General features: G+C 42.9%; 1 protein-coding gene across 5 annotated transcripts in view; it reads left to right on the top strand.

Annotated features, from left to right (window-relative positions):
• The window catches only part of GRM7 (glutamate metabotropic receptor 7), a 303,547-nt gene that overhangs the window by 199,184 nt on the left and 83,719 nt on the right, over positions 1-20,644 (top strand). For all 5 annotated transcript variants that reach the window (XM_032995412.2, XM_032995409.2, XM_032995410.2 and 2 more), the window contains exons 6-7: positions 2,747-2,947; positions 9,099-9,238. In XM_032995412.2, the coding sequence (XP_032851303.2) occupies positions 2,747-2,947; positions 9,099-9,238 (341 nt within the window). The remainder of the gene's footprint in view (positions 1-2,746; positions 2,948-9,098; positions 9,239-20,644) is intronic.

The following is a 20,644-nucleotide window of genomic DNA, read 5'->3' on the forward strand; positions in this document are numbered from 1 at the left end:
TAAATTCTATTAAGTTTTTCAAATCTTTATTATTTTCATACTTGAATACTATTAACATTGCTCTTGGTTTTTGTTTTTTGTTTTTTTTTTTTTGGTTTTTTTTTTTTTTTTTTTTAAGTAGACTTTGCTCAGGTTGCTTTCACAGATATCCTCACCACTAAAGGTTTTCGTTCTGCTGTGTTTTTGGCCAACTGTGCTTCTGGAACTTAATATGCCTAATCAGCATTGTTTGTGTGCAGCATTTCAATCCCAGATTCACTTCCCTTGGCATGCATTTCTGTTGCATTGCTAATTTGGTTATGTAGCTGAGCTGAAACCACTTAAAAGCATTTTCCTTGTCAAGGCCTGGAAATGTAATAAGTTCTGTAATCAATGAGAGGGGAGTGAAATAATGAAAAGGACAGTACATGGATCTTCACAGTCTGGATGTTCGCTTACCCTGCTGAATTATTTGCAGGATTTCAATGTTTCCGGTGTACCTGAGATTTAAAATGATGGGGCTTTGGTAGAGTGTCTCTCAAGAATAATATGCAGGTTGAGTAGATCAGATGTCAGTAGTAGTTTGATAATTACACAGGGAACCAAAGATGGAGAAAAAGTGTAGATAATTAAAGATGTTCATATAGGGGGATTATATCTTTGCTTATCTTCAAGCAAATCACTTTTGTGGACCTATTTAGACATTCTTTGTGCTTAAAGAATTTCCCTACCAAGGTAGTGATCTCTCTGTGCTTATTCGTAATTCTGGTCTACCACCTCTGCTCAAAGGAGGAAGAAAAAAGATTGTTTGCGACTCTCCCTTTTTCTCATGAGCTGAAAAAAGAAATCGAAAACCTCTGCTCGTAGGCTGGCTACAAAATGCTTCAGCCTGATAGCCAAGTGGAGGCAGTGCCCCAAGAGAAGTCTCACACTGGGGAAGACCTGGGCTGCTCCCTGCTGATGGCTTTCTGCAAACCCAGCCCGGCCGTGGAGGGAGGGGGCTCGGGACAACAGGGACTGGTGCCGGTGAAGCAGCCGCTCGGTCCTGCAGGGAGGAGAGGCACAAACACGGTGGCTGAGCAACTACGTGCAAATGGACTTCTTGCCTCTCTTAAAATCATTCATTCTCACAGTCATTAACATCTTGATTTCCTTTCCTTATTGTTATCAATCAGCTAATTTCAAATTCATTCATCCCTATTTCTAATTAAGGATGTTAACAAAGGAATTTTCCCCACTTGTATCCTTCAGCTGAGTATTTACTTTGATTGAATGTCTCTAAAATATGTGCAAGAGATGACTCTGAGGTCTGGCTTCTGGAAGCTCCTGACAGTACCCAGACCTGCAGGTGCTTCAGGAAGGTGACCAAGACCAATGTAAGGTTAGGAAGAAGGGTGATGCTGCAGGTGGAACAAGTGGGATGTGCTGTTGCCACCTCTGGGAAATAATAGATTGCACTTCTGTTGCCTTCCTCGATGCAGCTCAGAACACTTCACAAGCAGTAATCACATTTCAGAAACCTCGGTGAGATAGGTGAGTATAATCACACATTTTTCTGCTAGACAAATTGAATCATGTAGGTGCTACTTGGACAAGGTAAAACAAGAAGTTAGTGGACAATTTCAGGGGAAAAAAAAAAAATAATCAAAGATTCCTGATTCTCAACCCATTCTGCCTTGCTTCAAGCTCTGAAAAGACTGTTTGGTTTGATGCTTAATTGCAGAGGCACCCAGTTATCTGTTCGTGCAGCCATAAAACCAAGAAGGCCACCTTATTGCCTGGTTTTACAGTCATGTTACCAGGTTGCATACCCACCTCAGGTCTGAGAGGGAAGGAGTGGTTAAGACATGAGCCTACCACTTAAAATATTTAGATTCACCTTTTTTTTTTTTTTGTCACTACTCTTGAGTTCTTTTGGCTCTTTGTGGTTTAATTTCTGTGTTCAGATTTTCCATTTGCAAATTGGCTCCCTTCTCTCAGACTTCTTTTTATGCCTTGGTGGGTCAGATGAGAAGGTCTCTGAGGCAGAGGGTCTGTAGTTTCTAACACACTGGGCGCTGCTGCGATCAAGGAATAACTTTCCAAGCACTGCTTTTCCCCCTGTTGCAGTTGAGATGACATTAAGCGTTTGGATTCCTTAGGTTCTTGCCTGCTAAAATGCTTTCAAGGCAATCAGTGGGTTCTGAAGGGCAATTCAGTCTCTACAGGTTGGGGAGAAGGGGGCTGCATAGTTAATGCAAACACATTGAGCTTCCCGAGGTGGCGTTAATAGCAGACACGTTTGCTCAAGTCTCTGGAGCACCCCTTTGGTTGCACCTCTGAAGTGTTCCTTTCTTCCCTCAATCTGGCTCTGTTTTTCAATTAGAGACTGGGATTTGCAGCAGAACAAAACATCAGGCTTTAAAATACCAGCTGTGCTTTATTTTAAATGCTTTCTTCTTTCAAAGACATACTTTGGGAGCATACGGAGTCTGGTGTTTTCTCTCTCTAAGATGGTCCCTGTAGGTTAGAGTTTCAAGTTTGTGATTACGGTAGGATTTGTTTCTCTGGATTATGGTAGAATAACTTGCAAGAAGAAGTGTTGACTCCGCTATCAAGATTTTGCTTTAATTAGTAAAACCATAACTCAGAATGTTTTATTGTATTGACTAAACCAGGCAGTTCTTTAAATGTGCTCGGGGGGGGATTCATTTGTATTTCATACCAGGAAAATACTGTTCCTTACTGTCCTTCTGTGTGTGTATCTGTGTGTGTTTTTAACGTGCAGGGCAGGAGAGAATTGGCAAAGACTCCCACTATGAGCAGGAGGGGAAGGTCCAGTTCGTGATCGACGCGGTGTACGCCATGGCACACGCGCTGCACCACATGAACAAGGACCTCTGTGCCGACTACCCGGGGGTCTGCCCCGAGATGGAGCATGCAGGAGGCAAAAAGCTGCTCAAGTACATCCGCAGCGTTAACTTCAACGGTGAGCTGAGACTGCTTCTGCAGTAGCATAATGATCCATGTGACTTTTTCCGGTTAATTTCACTTTTATATTTTTTTTTTTTTAATTCACTGTAGATCAAGACTTATTGTTACAGTAGAGTTTGTGGCTGAAGACCATATTTATTTAGTATCTGTTTGAAAACATCAAGTTTTAGCCAAGGCAAATAGGCTACTACTGCCCAAAGACAGAAATCACTGCTGCTATTTTAGGACACCTTCCAGAAGACTGATTTCCTATGGGAGAAATAACTGGGTAAAAGCCTGAGCTTGTCTCTGACTAAGTATGCCCACTGAAACCTTAGAAGCTTGTTAGCGTCACACATCATTTTTCCTTCTTTAATTGATATTGTTTCCTGTACTTGGAGAAGACTAACTGGATGAAATTCTGGTACCCTGAACCCAGCTTAGCTGCATGCTCAGGAGAAGGGAGATGACAGCTAAAGGGCCAGGTCCTCTTGCAGAGCCAGAACTATGTGATTTAAACAGAGTAGTTACTTCAACCTTCATTCCTCTAGTAAGACTTCAGAGGAGACGAAACATCCAGGGAATGAGGATGGGTGCACGTCATCTCTTCGACGATCACTCACTTATCCACCTGCGCTTCCCAAGCGTGGCAGTGATGGTTGCAACACCAGCCCTCTCTTTCACATGCTACAATGGGCTTTTGTACATTTTTCTTTCCATTGTGCTATATAAATCAGCACTCCGTATTTGCAAAATTTCCTTGCCTCTATATGTTTTACTGTAATTTTATTAGTTCAATTCGCCTGCAACCAGCCCAGAGGCACGAGAGCAGATCGCCTGCAGCAGGTAACGTTACAGCAACCTAATGTTGTTTCTCCTTCATAAACCTTGCTGATGTACTTACCAGGAGGTCTTACTCCTCTTGCCCTAGCTCTGTATAAGATAGAGATCTGGGATTTAACCAGGAGCCAAAAGTTAGACCTCCAAATCCATATTTAGGGCAGATTTAGGAAAGTACTGAAAAAAATATCCTTTTGAGATGTGCGAGGCAGCCAGGGATGTCTCTGCCTGGGAAGAGGGATTTTCATAAGCTTCACATCCTCGTCAGGTGGCACGGGGAGGTGTCCCCTGCTGCAATTTACTAATAAACATTTTTATTAATAAATTGTAAAAAACCCACACATGGCCAATCAGACCTCAGAGATTGAAAGGTAGGAACGCAGGTGGTATTTCATGGTCAAGCTTGGTCATTTGTGCCAAGGATATTTTTCCTTCCTGTATCAATCATCTTAAAAACAGCAAGGTGAATATGAGGATATTTTAATTTCTTTCCTTGAAGTGAGTGGTGTTAACTACAGCCAGGAGCAAATTTTGAGATGAATGATCTGGGGAGGTCTGGAAAGTCCTGCTTTCCTCATCTTGGAAGGTTAATTATAAAGGACAAAACTCCTGTAGAAGTAGGGCACCATTCATGCACAGGATTGCACTTAGGCCAGTTTAGTACTGAAAAGTAGCTCATACATGGACATCTCTAGACAGTTCTTGTATATAAAGATGCTGAACAGTCATCTAATCATTTTAATAGAGCTGAGAAATAATTTCTGAGAAATTGGGTGTCCAGCTGATGTTGCCTGCTGCCCATGAATTGGTTTGTACCAACTTTGGTTTCCTTATTTGTGTTTCCTTGGTCAGACTTTTAAAAGATTACTTTTTTTGCTCCATTTATGATTGATTTACATGGCCATACGGTGTTTTTTCTTTGCTTGTACACATGTAACTCGTGTCCAGCACAGGGACTGAAGTAGTGGTTTGCTTTTTAACATGGGAAGGAGAATGGTGGCAAAACTGAGATAGCTCTAAACCTTTGTAATTTCTCTTGGCTATCCGGGTGTAGGTATTATCCGCGGGAAAAGAACCGATTCCTTTTAAGGTTCATTATCCAGGGGCAGAGTTTAGCTTTTTTTTGTCGTATTTGTAGCACATAACTGCACACGTGTTTGTACACCCAGGCTCCATGTTCAGCTGCAGCCCTCCTGAGGCTCGTTCCTCAGGCAATGGAAAGATGCTCTGAAGCCCGTTGCTTCTCAGTCTTCTATAAAAATAAATTCCCAGAATTGCTGTGGATTGGTTCAGTCTTCCCAGTGGCGCAGGATAAGCAGCCATCACATAACTCAAACGGGTGAGGCCAGCCTGAAAAATGCAGAGGGATGAGGGAATGGAAGACGCAATGAGAGAAACTTCAGCTGGCCTGGGTGGTGTGTTCCTGCTGATAAAGCCCGGGAGCTCCTGGGACGCGGGTGCTGATGCCTTACGTGTTCCTTGGCCATCATGTCGTGGCTGGGAGGGCAGGGACAGAGGAATGCTCTGCTGGGTTTGTGTCAGCTCTCTTGGCTTTAGCCTTGATCTTAACTTGCCCTTCCCTGAGCCACCAGAGCAGCCTTGCAACTCCATCTCATGAAGGTCAGGATTTGGAAAGCAATGTTTAATCTATCCTTAAAATCCTGTTCTCCCAGTCTGCTACCTAAATTTGTAATAAAAACAGAAAGTAAAGCAGTGAAAATGCTTTGTCCAAACTGTGTGCCAGAGAGGAAAAACTGTAGCCCATTTTCAAGCATCCTGAGCCCATGAGCTTAAGATCCTCTTTGCATGTAATAGATCTCCTTGACACCATGCATTTGAAATCATCCCATCTGTACCTGCTCTTGCAGTCTTTTCTTCCTTGCAAAGGTAATGACATTCATGCAGAAAGACTTCAAGCAACGCTTTAATGAAGAGAGATTGGATTTGTACTAGGAGCTCAGTATGAATTTTGACATCATCACACTCCCTTGAGAACAAAAAGGCCAAAAATATGGAAAACTTAAAGCCTCAAGTGCTCATGCAGTGAGATTCTGAAAAATCTCAAAGTGCAAAGTGGTTGTATTCTTGCCAGTGAAAAAGCTAAATTCTGTTCGTACAAGCCCTTCAGATCCTGAAACTGCAGTAAACGTGAACTGGATAATAAAAGAAACACCTTAGCTAGTTAGACCTGTCTAGCACCCCGTCCTTCTGTTAATTCATTTCTCATCTTGTGGCAATTAAGAGATCGAAATCCTACAAATTCAGTCAGATCGTGTCTTTTTTTTTGAATGCATCCTGCAGGGGAAAGGGTGTCATGTGCTGTGTCGATGTAGTGAGAAGGCAGCTTATTTGTTGGGAACCAAAGATGAATTAAATTGTCATAGCCTCTGAATGAGCAAGAAGCTGCAGTCTGGAGGCTAATACTCAGTTTCTGAAATGTTTGCTGGGGCTGAGCAAAATTCTTGTAAATCTTACTAGAAGGAAAATAAATCCTGAATTATCAAAAAACAACTAAACCTTATGTTTTAACAATTAGAAGATCAAGAAGTCAAATAGGATCATTTTTGAAAATACCGTTTCTTCTCCATAATGAGGTTTTCATACGTTACTTTTTATTATTTTCATAAGTGCACAAAGGAGCTTGAATTGCAAGTGGAGACTGAAATACTGTAGCAATTTAAAACAGGACGGACAGGTCCCTACAGACGGATGGTACAGAAGGGACATCAAAGCACGCACCAGAGCCCACGCAAGGGTTAAAGGCTTGCACTTACTAAGAGATCCTTGGCTGGGAGGCCAATTACTCCAACTTCAAAGTCAGGGAAGAAGATGCTTCTACTTGACTTGTGACCTGCGATTATCAGTTCTTTGCGTTTCTATAGATACTGGTCTTCTCCACAGGTCCCATACTTTTCACAGCTTTTTTTTTTCTGTATAATTTTAATGCATTAATGGCAATGTACCTGAAAAGAGCAACGGGCCTTTACTCCTGACTATCAAATAGCCATCTCCATATCCATGCATGAGGTTAATGTCCTAAGGGATTGTGCCTTTAGGGGCCTCTAGAGGTGACCCAGCAGACAATGCTGTATTGTGCTGTGTTGCTGTGAAGTCTGCAGCCCCATAGCATCTAAGTGCATCCACTGATCTTCTGGGTTATTTTAAATGTCAGTGTTGAAAAGCTGTCTGCATGCAACTACTCAAAGCAACAATTAGTAGTAACCTACGAAAAGTTTTCTTGCTCCTGCAAAAGACAGAAATGGTGTATTTTAGAGTGACGGTTCCTGGTATGTTCTCGCTTTAGGACCTTTCAGGTCTATAGCAGTACCTCTCCTTCACCATTGGCCTTCTGCTTCTGGGCCCTGCTGTCCACTGCCTGCCCCGGGAGCAGGGAATGGGGGTCCTGCCAGCACCGGCTGCAGGCAGGCGGGTGCCCAGCTGGGCGATGGCGAGGCTTGGCTCTGCCCGTGCACCATGGTGGGGTGGCCGTGGCTTAGCCAGGAGGGCTCTGGGCAACCTTCCCGATGGCCCCTGAAGGTGACCGCAGAGGTGCTCTTGGCTGCTCCCCCTCAGCCTGCAGCAGAGTTTGTCTCGGCACTGCTGACTCCGGCGTGGCCGTGACGGCGGTGTCGGCCCTCGGTCTGCCCCCTGACACGCCCACACGGACGCTTCTTCGTGCCCCTCCTGGGGTTCTCTCAGGATGTGGGGGATCCACAAATGGCTGTGTTGTAATTTGGGAGCCTCACTTGAGATCCTACCCTTTGAATTGTACTTTTTTGTCAGCTCTGACAAAACCGAGCTTAACTAATAATATACAGCCTTTTAAGAGCCATCATTAGCTAAATCCCATTTACCATTTGTGCTGACTTTCCAAAGGAGCCCAAGAATTACAGCCATTTCTTCTTATTCTCTTTAAGAGTTTTCACTGTAAATGTATTGTGGCTACATTAATCTGTAATGACAATTAAATATCTGCCTAGTGCTCATAAGGAGCCAGTGAGGGGAGATATCAGTGGAAGATTTTCTGTAATGGCCTTTGAACTGAATCTGTATCTGATCTCGGTGGATTGTAGAATAGACAGGAAACAATTTACCCGGGCTAGAATGGAAACTATGTTAATTCACTCCTTCAAATCTTTTTTCTCTCAGTGGAATTCAATGAAGAATGGGAAACGTGAAGAAAACCATAATCTTAAAGTTCAATGTTACAACAGGAGGGATTTTTCATTGCTTTGGGGGGAAAAAAAAAAAAGTTACGCAGGAGGAGGAAGCTTTGAATATAGATATGCTGGGGTATTGTCATAATCTTCAATCTTGACACAATATTACTCTACCCTACTGAAACCTATTTTAATATGTCATGAAATCAATGTCACCCTTGAAGTTTTCACCTAGAGATCTGAGGAAATGCAACACTGCTTTGAATTCTTATCTAAGAAAGGGTTCCCATTCAATGCCACTGTAATTAAAATGCAGATGTTCTGGTGACAACTCTCCTGAGGATCAGGAATCGCCGGTTCCGTCACCCAGCTATGGGTGCACCTCCAGATCCTGGATATGCTCAGCACCAGGCACAAAGGATGGGCTGTGGGGGTATCCTTGCCTTGCTGCTTGCCCAGTACTTCCTTACCCATGTTAGTCACCTCAGTATATGACAAATAAAGTTAATTCAGGATTCTGATCCTGAACTGTTCCTGACTGAGATATTTTTTTCAGCCTGTGTCAGTGTCATAGAGCCAAAATAAGGGAGTATACAAGGAACAGTCTTCCTATAGCTTAGTCTGTTCTTTTCCATCCCAACTGCATGCTGATTATGGGAATAAGAACATATTGTGGAGGAGGAAGCTATTTCTGGATGCTAGTCAAGATTCACTAGACCTGGGCTGACTTCTGACAGCAGTATCTCTCAGAAGCAGATGGAACATTTTCTGGGGGAAAAAAAATCATTTAGAGGCTCCATTCACAGGAGTAATTTTCACTAAAGAACTCCCCGAGGAAAGAGAGATGGGAGGTAGGCTGGAGGGAAGGAAGAAAAGCCTTCTGATATTTCTTGCTTTGTGCAAAGCTGGAGTGAAGTAAGGTTGATCTAGTTTTGCTTTCATTTATTTTTAATCAGTAGGTTTGGGCAGTGATAATTAATCTCTGGAAGAGGGCTAGGATGACGCCACTGTATCCTGAAATATCCATTTTAGATGGCTAGGGTGGTAGATGACCTTTGCCTGAAACTCATTACCAGTTTGAAAACTCTTAACCATGACTAAATAAAATACATATTGTAAAGATATGGTGTTGGTTGGTTGGATTTTTGTCTTGTTTCCTTCCCCCAGGCAGTGCTGGCACTCCAGTGATGTTCAACAAAAATGGTGATGCCCCAGGGCGCTATGACATCTTCCAGTACCATACCACCAACACCAGCACGCCAGGCTACCGCCTCATTGGCCAGTGGACAGATGACCTCCAGCTCAACGTGAGTCTATTTTATGCTTTTCTTGCTCTCTTACGTCAGGTATAGTCACTAAATGCATGTTTTCATCCTGCAGAAATTAATAGGGATCTGTACTATGTCTTTGCAGCTACATCATGGTTTGGGTTTGGGTTTTTTTTTGCATGTTATCATCTTTTGCCCTGTCCTGCAACCTTTTATCTGGACCCTGAGTACCAAAATTCCTCAGACTAATAGACACATTAGGTGATCATGCAAATTTTATTACTTTTGTGTCTCAAGTCCCTAGTTGCCAACTTGGAAAATGAAGCAGTAATGCACTGTAGACTGAAACCAACGGGCTTTCATTTGCAGATGCTTTTCAGTCTCTCCAGTTATACACTTCAGTTTGTCTAGTTTTAGGAAAGCTGAAACTAAATGTTTTTTGAGTGACTCACTCTTCCGATGTTACTTTTAAACATGTAGCAGAGATATCCATATGAATGAGATGGCCTTTTTGTAATGACGCCTAAGGAAAAACAAGCACGTAAGAGCAGGTGATCAAAGGCCCTCAAGATACTTCAGTGTTTCCCAGATGAAAAAAAAAAAAAAAAAAACCAAACGCCTGACTGGTGGCTGAGAAATCTGGGGACCCCCATGTCAGCTTCATCCATACAAAGATGGTCTGTGACACGTCTCTGGAGATCTGGGTTCAGGCTTCCTGCTTGACTTCGTGCAAGTTGCTCGAGCCTCAAATTCATGAAGTGGTGTCAGTTTAACCTTATAGTTATTTGACTCCAAGCAGATCCTTATCAAAGTACAAAGACTGGGTTTTCAGTCCAGTTTGACCGCTCTTCAGCAACAGACGCTGAATAAAATCAAGGGAGTCCTGAAGTGAAATGCCAGTTGTTGCAAAAGGGTTTTCCTCTCGCGCTCAAAGTTCCCACCCAGGGTTATAGCAGCCCACTCCCCTCACATCGTCCACTCTGGGGATGTTACGGCTCCTTCCCTGCCTCTGCTGTCGGATTCCCTTTGGAAATGGGGTGCAGGGGGGAAGAGGAGGCTGCGTGAGCACTCCCCGGTCCTGACACGTGCTCCCGCGCTGGCCGGGACGTACCGGGCACCCGGCGTGTGCTCGTGGGCGCTGTGGTCGTGCCTCGGGTCCCTGCGCGGGAGATCTGGGCGCGAGCCAGGGGCTACCTGGGCAGGTCACAGCACCGTCGCCTGGAGCGTACCCGAACGCAGGACGCTCCCTTTTCCCATTTTTCATGTCTTCTGTTAAACGAAGCAGTTAATGCGGAATACCAAGGGTCCGTCTTTGAGACCTGACCATCAATATTTTGCTCCTCTTGAATTCAGGCTCATTTTGATTTGCTGTGAGCTCTTCCAGTGCTTTTGAACATTTGATGTTCTATTTAAGGAAAACTATATTAACTTGCAATTTACAGTTCTTTTAGCAAAAAATATTAATATTTTATGAAGTAAAGCCTTCTTTATGTAAACTACACATCCTGATTCATTAAAATTTAAAGCTAAATTAATGGAGCTTGATTTGTATTCCTGTTGTTGTGTTAAATGTTTCCATAAAAAGCGCACTTTCCTCACCCTCATATCCTCACAGCTACAGGGTTATATCAGCAGTTGAGATTCTCTCACTAACTTCCCTTCTACTTGCTTACAGGTTCTAGTTTGTCACACAGGATTAGCATTGCTATGATAGTCCTTGTTTGTGTTTTCTTACAATAATAAAGAAAATTGTAGAGTTTAGAGAAGTAAGGATTCCCTAAAGTAACCGACCGAAATAATAGCTGCTATTAAATACATCCCAGGAAAAACTACCAAAGGCTACAATTTGTCTTCAGTAATTATTGGGGAGTAGCACTTTCAGGATATATTTCTGCAATTCTTACTTTGTTAATACTAACACAAGAGGGGAAACAAAAGGATGTTTGGTGAGGGTGTTAATTTTAATTTAGAAAATGCTGAAGTTATGCTTTTGTTTTCCAAGAGATTTGTCATCTTGGGTAGTCTTGTTTAGTTCTGTGTGTCTGAATTTCCTCAGTTACAAAAGAGAAAAGTTGTTCTGCCCTATTATGGAGGCCTTAATGGTAAGGACATTCCAGATCTCAAAGGCAGTAGGTAACTAAGTGCTGAAGGCCATCATAGGTGGTGAGTAAATATTTTCTTCTTTATTGTTGTGTCATTCAAAGAAGGAGCAAGAATATTTTGCCATTTATTTCCCTGAAGGTAGTGCTACTGTTCAGTCTGTCGTCGATCTAATCTACAATGGTAGATGTCACCTTCCCATTCACGGTATTTTGGAGTGGGAAGCAGAAGTATGGGAGGCACAGGGCTGATTAATCTTTATAGCCGTACCAGATTTTTCATGTAAAATTACAGAATAATTTCTTTTTACATTTTTTTTTCTATTGCATAAGACAGTAGATAGACTGAAGAGGTCTTTAGCAATGTATTTGTAAGCCTTTAAATATGCTATATCAGTTTTTTCTCTTTTTGTTGTCATGAGTTTATAAACGTGGTTTTACGAAATGTCTGAGACCTGTATATTTCTGTAAATCCTGACTGCTTCTCCACATCTTTGTATCAAAACCTTTGGTTATTTATATCTGGCAGAAATGTTCAGTAAAGGCAGGTGTCTGCTCCCCACATGCCCAGGAGCCAGGCTCTGCTCTCCCCTTAGCAGGTTTCTATGTGAAATGTCTCCTCTGAGTGCAATTGACTCACCCTGGATTTACATTTCTGTATCTGAGGTCAGAATTTGGTCAATAACCAAAAAAATATTTTGTGTCTTTTCACTGCAGCAAACTTGGGACATAATGTAGTTTTTATGTAAGGATGGTATAATCACCAAATTTTCTTTTGCTTGCTTGATGTCAAGCAACCTAGCACAGCTTTGCCGAGTACCCAATGCATGATTTAGTAACAATTTTGGCTGTATTTCACAGAAATCTACGCAAGGATAAAATGAGCAGATGTCTAATTTAAAATGGCTTGGCCACTATTCCATGAAAAACTGTTGCAGTGCTTTGTTCTCCCCGCAGTGAAGTTGTGATTACAAGATGCCCACCCACCTCCCATAAGAGGTCATGGAAAAGCACCTCCTGCCTCTCTTTCTTTTATGAAGATTATGTCAAGCTCTGTCAGCCTCTTTTTGGCCCCCTTCGTGCAGATTCAGTATGCAAGATTTCTAGTTTGCATCTTCCTGCAATTCGACATGTTTTGCCCTGAATTTTAGAAACCAAAATTTGGCCAGCTGCATCCATACTGAAATCCTGTATCATGAACCCCAGAGCCTGTTGAATAGCAGAGATACAGCTAATGCAATTAGACAATAAAACTGTTGACCAAAGTAATATTAGCATCTGAAACCAGGACTGTATTTTAATATGCTGGTGTTCAGGGTACACTCACGTACTACAAGGCAGTTGCATCACTATGAGGAGAATTATTTTGACTGTATTTAGTTTTAATGTGTTTCAAAATCCAGAAGTGCTACTGGTGAAAAGGAGGAAAGCTACCATGGGGAAAAGGAGGTGTGTCATGTACCAGCTGGTTTTTGGTTCTTTTGCTTTTCAAATGGGTAACTTCTTTTTTTTTTTTTTTTTTTTTTCAGCAAGAGATAGACTTCTGATGCTTGTGTTATTCAAGCGATAGGAAATAGTGAGGATGACTGTGGGTTAAGCATGAAGGCAGAATAGCCAGGAGACATGGCAGGTTCTGCTGTCATGCCTTAAGGTTTCATGTTTAATTTTAGAAAGGTAATTAACTCTTCATGCTCTGTTTTACCCCAGGTACACCATAGATCCAATAACAGTAGATGTCTTCTTGATGTGCGTGCCTTTATTTGTCAGTCTCCGCAAAGCACTGTGAGGTTGCTGAGTAGGAGGCACTAGAGGAGTGCAAGGAACTGGCTGACCAGCTCTTATACGGAGTTGGCTTTCACGAATGTGACTTCTAATGCTTTGAGGTGCCTGACAAAAACAGAAACACGTATCTCCTGGAGGAACTGATGTGCCTGAAGGAGAATGAAATGGATCACTCCTAGAGGAACTGCAGGTTCTCATGGGAAATTTGGTGATATTGCTTCTCTTTCTCTATATAGAGTTAACTCAGCAGGTCCCAGATTTATTATGTTTTCACATCCAAATCTCTGCAAGTATCCCTGAACTGTCAAAATCAAAAAATAAAGAAAACAATCCCCGTGAAATTGTTGAACCTTTTTTCCAAGGATTTGTCTCCTGCATACCCTATTACGGCAGCACTCTTCATCATGTTCCCTGTGACTCCTTCCCATAGTTGTCCCCACAATTTCCCTGCAGTGCCTGAACTCCCTTCCACACCCCTATATCTTTTGCTGTGCAAGCGACAGCCAGTGTCGTGGCTGTTTTTGAATTACACATATGCCAACTGGTTGGCTGGCTGGCTGAAACAAAAGGGTGAGAGAGATGCTTAGCATTGGCGGATCTTTTATCTGACTATCCACTGGGTTTTACTAATCCTTCAGACACATCCTTCAGAAATCCCTGCTTGTAACAAACGTGCTTTAGATTGGCCAGCAAGTTCAAAAGTTATTAGGAAAGAAGTTGGTGCAGGCAGATGGAAGTGCAGACAGAGAGTCCATATGTTTCACTTCCTTCAATTTTTCCTCTAAAATGATAGCAAAATTTAGAAATTCCCACCAGTTATGCAGAATGAAAAGTAAAGCTAGTCTTGCTGTTAATAATTTCTGTTAAAAATGTGATTTGTGCAAAAGCAGTGCCCAGTAAGTAGACTGCTATTGGATTTGGACAAGCAGGCATACAGGTTCAATCCCTTGTATTGCTGAAGTGAGCAGCAGACTTGCATTTGACCAAAAAGCCAGAGTTTTGGCCTTTTCTTCCATCTCTACCTTGTTTTCCTATTTCATACTGACAAGCTGTTGGGGGTCATCAAAAGGCTGAGCCCGTTTGAGGTTTTCTGTTTGAATGGCTTTAGTCCTGGTTTGGACATATTCATGCTGCCGAGGCTGAGCCATGAGCCAGCCAGAGAGGCCTGTCCCCGGGCTCCTGCGTGGGGACAGTAGCTGCCTTCTGCCATCTCCTAACAAATGAGTTGTTGGGGTACTGGGATCCTCCATCATGGACCAGACCTCTTGTCTGAGCACCGAGAAGGACCGTCTCCGTGGGGGATGTGCTCCCGCCTCCGTTGTGTGGTGGAGCACCCAGCTGAGTTGTGCTGTTCATCTCCCACCATCCCTCCACAACTTGTGGCACGGTGGTGGACATGATGCCCTGTTTCACCTTCACCCTCGTCTTGGTGAGTAGTGAAATGGTTACAGACCGATTTATTTGCCATTAGAAAGGGATAGCTTCCTAAAGCAAGCAAATGCGTTTGTTGGGGTTTTTTCTATCTGATTGTCTAATTAATGCTGTACTTCTAGCCTATTAGTGTCGGCATAGGGTGCATCATGTTGTTTTAATTGCATCAGCATCTCCAACTCATCAAGTGTGCTCTTCCAGCTCGGTGTTATGGCTCATAAAGGTGCCACTGGGCACTCGGGTTCTGAGCAGACGCTGCAGCACGTTTTCAGGATGGCTGAAGGAGCTGTACCCTTGGCTGGGGATGGAAAACACGATGCCCTGTCCATTATTACACTGTAGAGACTTCAAGCAGCTCTTGCTTAAAACGTTTCACTTCCAAAGCATCAGACAGGGTTAACTGTAAGCTCCAGATGAAATTAAAACATCCCTTCAATTAATTTGTTTGCAAACAGAAACAAATACATATTAAAGATGCCTAAACATACTGTGTGCAGAGATAAACAAAAAAAATCTGTGTTGTTTTATAGATGTGTCCTTGAATTGTAAATGGTTTAGTCGCATGAAGCAGTGTACAGCTTGAAACATGACTGCTGGTTAAATGGAGCCTTTTGCATGCAGCGTCAGGAAGGCTGGCTGCTTAGAAATTCCTTATGCTTTTATTAATTTCCTCCAGCAATAAGTGATATATTGCTGCAATCTCTCTAAACAAGTGCTTAGAAGATTAATAGTATTGATAATTATCAATATGCTTCCATAAACACGTACGTTACATAGATCTAACTCCCCTTATAAATCCTGGCTCATGCTATACGGTGCAGAGGAAATCGCTGCGTACTTGTTAATAACTCCCTCCTCCTTGGGGAAATAGCTGTATTATGCTGTTTTCTTCACTGTAGGTTCAGGCCAGTGTTTTAGAGTAGCATGAAAAATTGGGGGGGGGGGGGAGGGGGTGGGAAATAAAGTCTTGCTTTAAAGAATGTGACATTCACGTACCTCAGAGCCTCTGGCCTTGGAGCAAACAGAGTGTGTACAGCTTGGGGTCAGCCCTCACTCTCCAGAATAGAAATATGTTAAGTAACTTTGTAATAGTCTGTGCAATTTATGCAGATCCTGCACACTTCAACACCTACTGGATCTGTTTGGGCTCAGAGTAATCTATTTATATGTTATAAACATCTCTATTATAAAATTTGGAAATAAGCGTTATGAATGGCAAACAAACAGAAGTAGCAAGCTACTCCGCTCTGGGGAGACCCCCCTGCAGTGCTGGGGCCAGCTCGGGGGCCCCCAACAGCAGAAGGACACGGAGCTGCTCGAGCGGGGCCAGAGGAGGCCACGGAGATGCTGGGGGGGCTGGAGCAGCTCCCCTGGGGGGCCGGGCTGAGAGAGTTGGGGGGGTTCAGCCTGGAGAAGAGAAGGGTCCGGGGAGCACTTCGAGTGGCCTCCCAGGGCTTAAAGGGGGGGCAGGAGAGGGGGGGGGACTCTGGATCGGGGTGCAAAGGGATAGGATAAGGGGTGATGGTTTTAAACTGAAAGAGGCTAGATTTAAATTAGATATAATGAATAAATTCTTCCCTGTGAGGATGGTGAGATGCTGGCACAGGCTGCCCCCTCCCTGGAAAGGTTCACAGGTTGGACAGGGCTGGAAGCCCCCTGGGCTGGGGGAAGGGGGCCCTGCCCGGGGCAGGGGGGGGCACTGGGGGGGCTTTGAGGTCCCTTCCCACCCAAACCAGCCTGTGGTTCTGTGAAAAGAGGAATCAAGCATCTAACCCTCTGGCAAGAAACCTAGAGGTACCTGACTTTTTTTTGGTAAAGCATTCAGAGTGGCAATTAAATCCAGGCAACTATTCAGCGAAGTTTGTTGCTCAGGAATATTCTGCTAACAGATGGTATTTTTCTAAAAGAATGTGATCAAAATTATTTCTGTTCATTGTTTTGTTTTGGGGTTTTGTTTTTTTCCTTTGGAGTAGAGCATGTTCAGAGTAGGTGGAATTTTTTTCAGAGTATTTTGCAACAAAAGGTAAATTTTCTGGAGTGTGTGCTAATTTTAGTTTATTGAAAGCCTGGAATCTTCCATTGTTGGTAGATGGAGAGCAAAAGGGCATATATCTGGCCAATTAGTTTTTGCTTCAAATAGCAAGGGATGAGAGAATTTCATTGCAATGACCATAGGATTGTTTTGTGGATTTTTAGATGCTTTTAAAAGAATGTATTTTGAAGTACTTATCTGAAATTTTATACTAGAAATTTGGCATCTCCCAGCCTAGAAACCTGCAGCTTAAACAACTTCACCTTAGTGAAGTTGCATGTAACTGAAAGCCCAATTTTTGTTAGCAGTAACAATTCCAGGACCTAAAGGCCTGTAATATATAATCACAAAACCCCTATTTACAAATATATATTAAAAATATGTGTGCTTACACGCCTTTATATGTGTATATATGGATGGATGGATGTACATGCACAGATCTTTGCACTATATAATCCTTAAGATTTCTGTTGGTTTGCAACATCTGAGCAAGCTCAAAATCATGGTTCAAAGATTCCATCAAGATAGATAAAAATTGGTATCAATTTCCTTTCTCATTTCAGTTATTGTCACATAAATTGGCCCTTGTAGTGTCATTTCCTATTCCTGTTACAGACCGTAATGAGTAGCTGGTACAAAGATAATACATCTCTGTTACAACCTGGAGCCTTAAATCTTGTGGGCTGATGGGTTGACAGGAGGTATGCATTATTCAGGGGTTAGACAGACTCATTAAACAAATTCTGCAAACGAGGTCAGGGTGTTATTTAAAATTAAGATTTTAAGTATTAAGCATGATTAGTATGTTTTGTTTTCATATGTCAGTGCAGAACCTTGAGCTTTCAGCTGGTGCAGCCACTTGTTGGAAATTACCACCGTTTACATTTTTAATGAAATTGGCTAAACCCTTAGACTTAATTAGCTGTACATTACAGCATGTTGGCCTACATGGAGATGGAGCTGTATCCAGAAGTAACTGCGTTTCTGATAGATGAAAAAACATGAATTATTTTAGCTGCTATTGCCTCATTGACATTTTTGGAAAGTAATTTAATCCAGGCTGTTCTTTCGGATGGAAATACTGCTCAGCCTGTGCTGCTCCTGGTGAACTGCAACTGCTGCTGCCTCTGGTCCTCAACAGGACTATGTCCACGTGCGGTGGCATTCCTTATCTTCTCAAGGCACTCTTTGGAAATGTTATTCTGCCCCAAAACAACTAGTTTTATGGTCCATTAAAAAAGTTCTGGGCTGCTTCTTCAGGCATTTACACCCCATTGAGATGAATGAACCCAACCTGAAGCTCCTCTCCCCATGGCACTGTTACTGATGCTCTGCACCTTCTGCTCCCCTGACCCTGGTCCCATCCCTCCACCCACCCGGGTGACATGCGGTGACAGCGGCGCTCGTGGGGCCACGGGTGCCTGGCTTTATGGGAATTATTTCACAGCACAAACGCTGCTAAACGCAAAGTCCTTCCAGAAAGGTCTGCAGCCCCTTTGGAAAGCTCTTTGCCAGAGCCGGGCATTTCTGAGCTCAGTCTCCGTTATGCTGTCAGCCAAATTGTATGCAGTCCAGTTGGAGATTTAAAGGTGAATAATTGCATCAGTGTGTTACTGAAATACATCCCAATTACATGTTTTGGCTAGCGAGTTAGCATGCCCAACATGTCAATAGCTACAATATAAACTATAATAATAGACATTGTTTATTTTGTTCTGTCATTAGACTCAGTAATCTTTCATTGCTCATGTCAACCATGACCAGCATGAGCACCTTTAATTATCTTAACTTGCGGAATTAACTTCCAGCCAACTGGAAGGGAATTTTTCAAACCACTGGCCCGCTGAATGACCATATGCTAATTCCTTAGTCCTCCATCAGGTCTGGAAAATGTATGCTAACAGGCAGCAGGACTGAAATCACGGAAGTCCTGCTCACAATCTGTGATTACAGCCCGACTTGGTAAGTGCTCTTGGAATAAAACCGATGCGGTTTGTAGTACCGCAGATGGTTTTGACGCATTAGGTTTAGAAACGGCCGCTGTAAATAATTTTTACTCAGATGAGGGCACAACCTCAAAATATACGGTAGTAACCATGTGAATCAAGCAGCACTTCTTTACCACAGAAGAGAGCTAAACAACTCATTGCCAGCCTCCAGTAAACGCAGATAATCCTGTTTGTACCTGTGCTTTCTTTGAAAAAAAGTCTTAGGTAGTGCACGTCGTAATCCAGCGAATCTCAGAGTGTGTCTCCTTCGATACACTCATGCCAAACATTTATCACGCAATGCCAAATCAAACCACAAAATCTGGGGAGCAGCGGGTGTTGACTGCATTAACACCGGTGTGTACGCAGTAGAGAGCTGGGGGGGTTGTAACATGGGCAAGTAGTTGGAACATGCGCTGCGGGAGCCCTGGGCAGTCGTTCTGCAGCAAGGCCTTGTACAAAGGGGAGCAGAAATCCTGCCAGGGTGATGGCTTCTGGCATGGGGAGAGTAACTTAGAGAATTCAGGCGCTGGGCAGCTTTGATAAGGTTGGGGGTGAGCAGCGTAACAGAACCATCCAGGAGAACAAGCACCCACAGCCCTCGGTCACCACCATCTGCAGAATTAGAAAATGATCCACAAAGAAAAAAGCCAGACCAGTGTGGACCCCTTTCCTGTCTCCTCTGCCACGCTTAAAAATCATGAAAACTGCTTTTTTTTTTTTTTTTTTTTTTTTTTTTAAATGAAAGGCTATTCAGCAAGTTAAGCTTTCTATATAGATTTTCGTTATCTAAAAATAGGAAGGCAATAGTTAAATCTCACACCTCACTCTGAAAACCAGCTTAGACTTGGAATTAAAGACGTGAAATGTCATTTCCTCTTTGTTATTGACCCATTTGGTCTAGGCAGTAATGTATACCGCGTGAGCTGTACTACCTTAGGCAAAGCAAAGTGAATTAAGCTATATCAGCTTTTGGCAACTCTGAACATTGGTATAATTTTCCTCCAGGTCTGAGAATGTCACAAGGTAAAATGTTTGTAGGGATATAAATGCTAAGAAAAACCAGGCTGAGAGAATATCTAAGACGTATTACATATCTTTTCGAAGATAGGAAAAGAGCAGAAACATAAGGAGCTCATAAAAGCTATAATGCACAAAAAATTACGTAGCAGAAGACTTGGTGACTTCAGAATTTACTTCATCTTGTGGATTTCTCTTAAATGTCCGTGAGCCTGTAGGCAGGCAGTCTTATGCTCTGCGAATGAGTAACACAAGAAATAGCAGGTCAAAAAATAAATCACTATGTTTTTAAAACAGGTGATGTTTTTGCTCCTACACATCACTTCTTAAATCTTTTTTTGCAAGGCTAATGTATTTTTGTCAGCAATTATGTTCAAGAACAAATACTTTCCTGGGATATTTTATGGATAATTAACAGGTTTGGTTGCTTTTGGCAGGAGTAATAATGTCAGTCTGTGTGTTATTGGGGGCGTAATATTCTTTTTTTAGTAGCTGAAAGCGGAAAGACGCTTTTCAATGACCGACACGCTTTGTTGTGTTTGGAGAAGTTCACCCACCTATGTAGAGAAAAACACTACATATGTGGGACAGAGCTGTTCTGCTCAACAAGCAGTTACTCTTCCACTGCTCTGAGAGTAGAAAACAGCATACGACAGCCTGTCCAACAGTATGTCAACACTCAGATTTTTGCAAATACCTGTCAGGTAATCCAGTAGAAAGCTCAGGTTTCTGGTTAGGTCCACCGTGGTCTTTAGCTGTGGTTTTTCCAAACTTTTTCATCGTTCTCCTGCCTTGCTCCAGTCCAGCAGGACCCACACAAGTCCTGCTGCAAAGCTGCAGCTTGAGTGGGCTCTCGCAGCCGCGGGTGAAGGTCACCTCCGGCGGCACAGAGACGCTGGACCAGCTTCTATGTTTACATCTCATCCTTGCCCTGGCAAAAGACACTTGATGGAAAATATTATCTCTGGTTAAATCCATGGATTGCAGGCTGAAAGGAACACAGTGACGGGTGATTGGCACGGTAGGAAATGGCAGGCCAAGGCTCTGCATGGAAAAGAGGGAGAGTCCGAGAAGTATCAGAGAAATAGTGATT

Source organism: Tyto alba, unplaced genomic scaffold (assembly GCF_018691265.1).
Source record: "Tyto alba isolate M040663 unplaced genomic scaffold, T.alba_DEE_v4.0 Super-Scaffold_3, whole genome shotgun sequence".
Taxonomy (NCBI): Eukaryota; Metazoa; Chordata; class Aves; order Strigiformes; family Tytonidae; genus Tyto; species Tyto alba.